This window comes from Nicotiana sylvestris, chromosome 5, assembly GCF_000393655.2.
Source record: "Nicotiana sylvestris chromosome 5, ASM39365v2, whole genome shotgun sequence".
In the NCBI taxonomy this organism is placed as follows: domain Eukaryota; kingdom Viridiplantae; phylum Streptophyta; class Magnoliopsida; order Solanales; family Solanaceae; genus Nicotiana; species Nicotiana sylvestris.
Window position 1 is genome coordinate 180,854,135 of NC_091061.1, and position 7,296 is coordinate 180,861,430.

Consider the following 7,296-nt stretch of genomic DNA (forward strand, 5'->3'; position numbering starts at 1 on the left):
CAATAGACCCCTGACATCCTTCCCTCCAAGAACTCCCTACCTTGCTCTTGGAGTGACTCAAACTCACAACCTCTTGATTGGGGTGAACCTTTTTCTAATATATTTTTTACATCTATTAATGTGATTTTAACTTGGTGAAAAAATTATTTTATTACAAGTTTGAAATATGAAACAATTTTAAAATATATAATTTTTTGGTGCTGGTGCTGGTGGGGTTGCTGGTGGGGGGGGTGGGGGTGGGGGGGTGTTGCCTAGTATCAATTTTTCAAGATTCAAAACTTGATGGAAATTCTATCTTAATAATTTGATCTTTCTATTGTTTATTGATAAGTTTCTTATTTAATTTGTTGAGAAGTTGTTGAATCTAAGAAAAAAAAAGGATAAACAATTTGAATATTGTCACATTTAAGAAGGATCCTAATTAAATTACAAGTCAATATGTGGAACACTTAACTAGTCATACTATAAGGGTCGTTTGATACACGGGATAAGATGTAATAAGGTGGGATTAAGTGTGAAATTAAATTTATAACGTGTTTGGTTGACAGTATAAATTTATCCCAACAATCAAATATAGTATAAATTTAATTCCAAACTTAATCCTGGATATCCTACTTTACCCCGTTAAACTTGGGATTATTTTAACCCACCTGCCAAGTGGGATAACTTAGTCCAGAGATTATAATTTCAGGACTTATAAGTTATAATCCCGAAATAATTTAGTCCGCGTCCAATAAAACCTTTAATGTTTAAAATGAAAAGATAGACAATATCAAATTTGGTCCCAACAAATTAATTTCATGGCAGTGCCCATAAAGAAATCAATTTCTAAAGATCTAGGTAGGGTAGGGTCTCATCCCCAATTTGAAGAAACTTTAGATTGGCTTACATGCAGAGGAACAATATTGGACTATACTTAGTGGGCGTTTGGACATAAGAATTATAAAATTTCAAAAAAATAATTTTTTTTAAGTGAAAATGGTATTTAAAAATTAGCGTTGTGGTTGGACATGAATATAATTTTGGGTTATTTTTGAAGTTTTGTAAGTGATCTGAATGAAAATTTTGAAAAACAACTTTTTGGAATTTTTTGTTTTTTGAAAAATTCCAAAATTCTTTTTCAAGTGAAAATTGGAAATTTTATGACCAAACACTAAATTCTAACAAAATTGAAAATTATTCGAAAAAAGTGAAAAATTTGTTATGTCCAAACGTGACTCTTTAAAAATTACAACATGAAACAAAGAAAATTTGGAACAAGCGCTTTCTCCTTTAGTAGGCTTAGTGGGCGTTTGGACACAAGAATTAAAATTATGAAAAAAAAAAATACAAGTGAAGATGGTATTTGAAAATTAGAGTTGTGTTTGGACATGAATATAATTTTGGGTTGTTTTTGAATTTTTGTAGTGATCTGAGTGAATTTTTTGTAAAATAGCTTTTTGGAGTTTTAAAAATTTTCGAAAAATTCTAAAATTCATCTTCAGGTGAAAATTAAAATTTTTATGGCCAAACACTAATTTCAAAAAAGAAAAAAAATCGAAAAAAGTAAAAAAAAAAAAATCAAAAAAAAGTAAAAAAAAAAAATGCATGCCAAACGGGCTCTTAGAAAGACGCAAATCCAAATTAATCAGTTCCTATATAGAAGTTGTAAATGATTCTCTTATAAATGTGCTTAAATTAATTTCTCTAAAATTTGTGGTTCTAACAATGTGGCCACTTTCGGAAATAACCATTTTACCCCTCGAAGTAGTGATAAGGTCTGCATACACGATACCCTTTTTAAACTCTACTAGTCAAATTTCAGTGGCTCTTGTTTTAACAATGTGGCCACTTAAAAGCAATTTAGCATTGATTGATTGAAAAAAGAAAAAGGAAGAAGACTTGGGTTCCTTCTAAAAAAGCATTTCCATTTTCTTTTTCTTTCTCTATATGTCAAGTCTTAAACAGCTTTTGATCTTAAACCAAGAATTCACGAGACTCCCTTGAAATCATTGCTTTGACATTCATCCTTTTTTTTCCCCCCAAACCAAACTAACTTCTTTTTTCTTCTCAACATGGCTATTCCAAAAGTTTCATGCAACTTTCACAGGCTACTTCTGCAAAAAAGACTCCATTTTTATGGCTATTTTTCTGTCAATTTTTATCACCATGAAATCTTTTCTACCTTATCTTCATCGTCTTTTCCTTTTCCACAGCTCTTTCTTGTAATTTTTACTCTTCAATGGTCTTGAAAGTTCTCTTTCCTTAATCATGCAAAGCTTCTTTTCTTGTTTTTTTAACGTCAACCTTCCTAAAACGCTCTTGTCTTTATTTACGTGAAGGCAAAAAAGTTATCGCACTAGCCAAAGACTTCCTGTCTATTTAATAAAGAAAGACTGATTCTTGAAAAATGGTCTTGAAATTTTTCTTTCTTGTTTTTTAACGTCGACTTTCCTAAAATGCTTTGTCTTTATTTAGGTTAAGGCAAAAAAAAAAGTCCGCGCTCTAGCCAGAGACGTTCTGTCTATTAAATAATAAAAGACTGATTCTTGATCTTCGAGTACTTTGAAAAAGTTTTTTGGTATATGGCTTAATGGTTTGTTTTAATGATAGATTAATGAATTTAAGTTTACCCTTTAGAACCCATGTTTCTAAATCAGTTCATGCATTTCTTGAAATCAAATCACACATTCAGAAGAAAAACACCTCCTGAAAGTGTGTTTTTGATACTTTTTGTCTTCGATTCTTAGAGTGCCAGTATTAGGATTGTTTTAGTACTATCTTCCGCTTTGGTTTTCTATTACCCTGTCGTTTTACTGCTTGTTGCTATTGCTACTGCTTTCTTCCATTTGTTTTTCTTCGGTTCTTACATTGCTGATATCATTTTCCTAGCGCCGAGGGTCTTTCGGAAGTAGCCTATCTGCCCTCCGGGGTAGGGTAAAGTCTGCATCACGTTACCGTCCCCAAACCCCACTTGTGGGATCCACTGGGTTGTTATTTAAAGGGGTTTTGTCAATTTTTTTTCCCAATGGCTACTTGTTTTAATCCCTTTAGGCTTAGGAGATCAAAGAGTAAACCATTAGAAATGCCATCATCATCATCAAGAAATCAATGGAATTCATCTGATATAGAAACAATGGACAAGAAAAGATTTGATAGTTTAGAATCATGGTCAATGATATTAGAATCTGATAATGTTGAAACTTGGGAAGTTTCTAAAGAAGATCAAGAAGAATGGACAGCTGATTTGTCTCAGTTATTTATAGGTAATAAGTTTGCTTCAGGAGCACATAGCAGGATTTATAGAGGAATTTATAAGCAGAGAGCAGTTGCTGTTAAAATGGTTAGGATTCCAACTCATAAGGAGGAAACTAGAGCTAAACTTGAACAGCAGTTTAAGTCTGAAGTTCGTTTGCTCTCTCGTTTATATCATCCCAATATAGTTCAGGTTGCAGTTCCTTTACATTTCAAAATGATGATTTTTTATGCTCTTTTTATGTTATTTATCGTGTTTATTTGTCGAGTAGTTTTGGTGCATTACTTAGTGTTAGTCTTGTACTTTCTTATTCTTGAATCTCTGTTATTACTTGTTGTTTCTTTCGCTTCGGTTTTCTGATTGGTTTGCTTGTTGTTGTTCCTTCCTTTTTATCTTTCCTGAGCCTAGGGTTTACCGAAAACAACCTTGATCTCCGCCTTCTTAAAGGTAGAGGTAAGATCTGCGTACACACTATCCTCCCCACACCCCACTAGTGGGATTACACTGGGTTTGTTGTTGTTGTTGTTGTATCGTGTTTATTTGGTACGTGTTATCTCTCACTAGCACATGTACCGCGACATTCTGCCCACTAAGACTTAGGCAGATGGAAGGAAATCTGGTTTTTGTCTCATGTTTACTTGTATTCTTGTAATTGGAATAGTAGAAATTTTCTATGATTAGTGAAAATTATGCTCCTGTGGAGGCTAAGTGTTCATTTTACTACTGTATTTAAGAAGATTCAACTAACCAAATATACTACACAGGTGACTAGAGAATTGTGACATTACCTGTTAGTAACACATGGTTTTTCCTTAAGCACAGAAACATTGATGTCTAGTATTTGTCTTTTTTCTAAGCAACATACTTTTTCATGTGTTGTTTCTCCCTTGTTCTAAATACTTGATTTTCTCATACCTCTAGCTTTAACTTCAGCTTGATTATTAGGAGGAAATGCTTGAAAGCACAGAAACATAATAAATCTTAGGCCTTAGCTTGTTCTGCTCCGGTGAAAATCCCCCCGTTCTAGTGTTATCAAAGGTGCGCCTAAATTCTGAAGCGAGGCTCAAAACGTGTTGAGCGCTTAGTCTTGCTTAATGGGCGCTTCAATGCTGTCATCAAGTTCTAAGGCATACTTTTCCTTATCAGTGAGCGTAATCCTGAAGAGACTACACTAGACAATTGATATTTCACTTTATCGTAAATTTTCTTCAATTTCTTTGTCCATATATTTGGTATTCATGCTTATAGATATTAGTCTTGGACTACAGATACATATTTGTAGTTTTCCTCCATTTGCGTCTTTCTTCATTAAAGCTCACGCTTCTACCCTCTTTTATGTTCAGTACAAACAAATTTATGTTCATTGAGTGGTTTTGTTGTGTGGGATCTTCCAAGTTTTTAGCTTTTCTTTTTCTTTTCTAATTTTTATATCCGTAAATGAGACTGTCCCTCGTGCCGAGGGTCTATCAGAAACAACCTCTTTACCTTCTTATGGTAGAGATAAGGTCTGCGTATACATTACCTTACCCAGACCCCACTCGTGGGATTACACTGAGTTTGTTGTTGATGTTGTTGTTGTTGTAAATGAGACTGTCATTTTGGATTCCTTAAATATGTGCAGCTTCAAATTGATGCATAATTTACTGTCAAATTCTTGTCCAATGATACAGTTTTGCTTACAAAATATCCTCTTTTATCTACAGTTCATTGCTGCTTGTAAAAAGCCTCCTGTATACTGCATTATTATGGAGTACATGTCACAAGGAACATTGAGAATGTATCTAAACAAGAAAGAGCCTTATTCACTTTCAATAGAAACAATTCTGAGGTTAGCTCTCGATATATCGCGAGGGATGGCGTATCTGCATTCACAAGGAGTGATCCATAGAGACCTGAAATCAAGTAATTTACTTCTGAATGACGAAATGCGTGTCAAGGTTGCAGATTTTGGGACATCATGTCTTGAAACACAGTGTCGAGAAGCTAAAGGAAATATGGGAACTTATCGTTGGATGGCGCCAGAGATGATTAAGGAAAAACCTTATACGCGCAAAGTTGATGTGTATAGCTTTGGAATTGTGCTTTGGGAGCTTACAACAGCTCTGTTGCCGTTTCAAGGAATGACGCCTGTGCAAGCCGCTTTTGCTGTTGCTGAGAAGGTTAGACTTCTGCACATATTTTTGTTTTCAGTTAGGCAGTCGCGCGTTTCTGTTTGTCTTGCTCAGTTCGCTAGCGTTAGTGTTAGTATGATATCTTTTTATTCATAAATTGTTATTACTACCTAGAGTTTAACTGCATTCTTGGATTCGATCTTATTTTATCTTGCTGTTATTCCTACTTGTTGCAATTAACTTTTCTTTTTCAGCTGTTCTCTAGCCGAGGGTCTATCGGAAACAACCTCTCTGCCCTTCTAGGGGTAGGGGTAAGGCTGCGTACATCTTACCTTCCTAGACCTCACTTGTGGGAAACTACTGGGTTTGTTATTGTTATTGTTTTTCATTGGAAATTTGAGGAACTTATTAACAAGAATAATTCATCTTCAAAATGTTATGGAGAAAAGATCTGCTCTCAACCAAAAGGAGGAGGTCATAGTACTGATATCGTCGTGTACCTTTACCTAATACGTCAAACATCTCTATAATAGTCTCGTTTGTTCCGATATTTTTTGGCTGCTATAGTGAAGTGTTGTTATAGAGAACTTATACTATAACCTAATATAAAAATCAATTCCAAGAAAAACTTAGCTTTTATAGTAAATGGTTGTTATATAGGGATACTATTATAGAGAGATCACACTGTTATCTTATTCTCATCACAAGCGAAAGCAATTAAAGAATTGTGCTTAGGCACCCTCGCTAATGAAATGGCTCCGTTACAATGGATGACAGATGGTCCATAGTACCCGAAGCACTGGAGCAATCTAGTAGCCGGGAATGAGCCTAGAAGTGGCTACTATTACAACACATTACACTTGGCTCTACACATTTATACCAACTCCCAAAACAATAGCCAGTGCGCAAATGTATATCTTTTGTATATTAAGTACAATATACATATTACTTTATACATAATCAGTGTATATGTTTTGTATATTTGGCTAACGACTGTAATTATTTTTGATCGCCTGGAGCCCTGGACAAATGTGTTAATAGCCCGAGACTTATTGAACCGTTTTTCATTTCTGTTCTGATGCAATGTTCTTGATAGTTCCATAAAACTTGAATGAAAATTCATCTGTTTTATATCTTTCTTTCACTATATTGCAGAACGAACGACCACCTTTGCCCGCGAGTTGTCAACCAGCACTCGCGCACCTCATAAAACGCTGCTGGGCTGCAAACCCCTCAAAGAGGCCAGACTTCACAGACATTGTATCTGCATTAGAGAAATACGACGAATGTGTCAAAGAAGGGCTTCCATTGACACTCCATTCAAGACTTGTCAGTCGAAACGCCATTATCGAACGATTGAAAGACTGTGTATCAATGAATTCATCTATACCTGTACATATCTGACCTGACTCTTTTATAACCAACAATAAATATTGTCATTGTATTATTGATCAGCCTTTTGGTTTCTCCAATAGGTTAGTAAACTACAACTTGTATATATAGTATACTTATCACATCTGATGTAATTCATGTTATATGATATCTAACAGTGCTATTGTGAATGGACTGCTGGTGGCATTTTAGCAGTATTTTCTACTGCTAAAATATCATAAATTATTTTATTGTGTTATGTATATTTAAGATTGGAAAGAGAGTCTTTGGCGCCAGAGGTAAAGTTGCTGCCATGTGACAAGGACGTCACGGGTTCGAGTCGTGAAAACAACCTCTTTCAGAAATACAGGGTAAGTGTAAGGCTGCGTACAATAGACTCTTGTGGTCCGACGCTTTCCAGACCCCGTGCATAGCAGGAGCTTGGTGCACCGGGCTGCCCTTTTTATGTATATTTAAGATTGGCTTATTTTATTTGTGTGTGCCAATAACATCAAATTTATAGTACATTATTTTATTTAAACTGAGTTTACCGAAAACAGCCACTTAGCCCTTCCAGTT

The 7,296-nt window shown here is 34.9% G+C and overlaps 1 protein-coding gene across 1 annotated transcript; it reads left to right on the forward strand.

The window, feature by feature from the left end:
- Positions 1-1,921: 1,921 nt before the first annotated feature.
- Positions 1,922-6,962, forward strand: LOC104229605 (serine/threonine/tyrosine-protein kinase HT1-like). The gene is made up of 3 exons (XM_009782264.2): positions 1,922-3,427; positions 4,939-5,394; positions 6,502-6,962. The coding sequence occupies exons 1-3, from the start codon at positions 3,008-3,010 to the stop codon at positions 6,748-6,750; spliced, it is 1,125 nt and encodes a 374-aa protein (XP_009780566.1). The 5' UTR covers positions 1,922-3,007; the 3' UTR covers positions 6,751-6,962.
- The last annotated feature ends 334 nt before the right edge of the window (positions 6,963-7,296 follow it).

Coding starts and splice junctions, on each gene's coding strand:
- LOC104229605 (XM_009782264.2), top strand. CDS start 3,008: ATGGCTACTTGTTTTAATCCCTTTAGGCTTAGGAGATCAAAGAGTAAA. Junction 3,428..4,938: donor ATCATCCCAATATAGTTCAG/GTTGCAGTTCCT, acceptor TTTTATCTACAG/TTCATTGCTGCTTGTAAAAA. Junction 5,395..6,501: donor CTTTTGCTGTTGCTGAGAAG/GTTAGACTTCTG, acceptor ACTATATTGCAG/AACGAACGACCACCTTTGCC.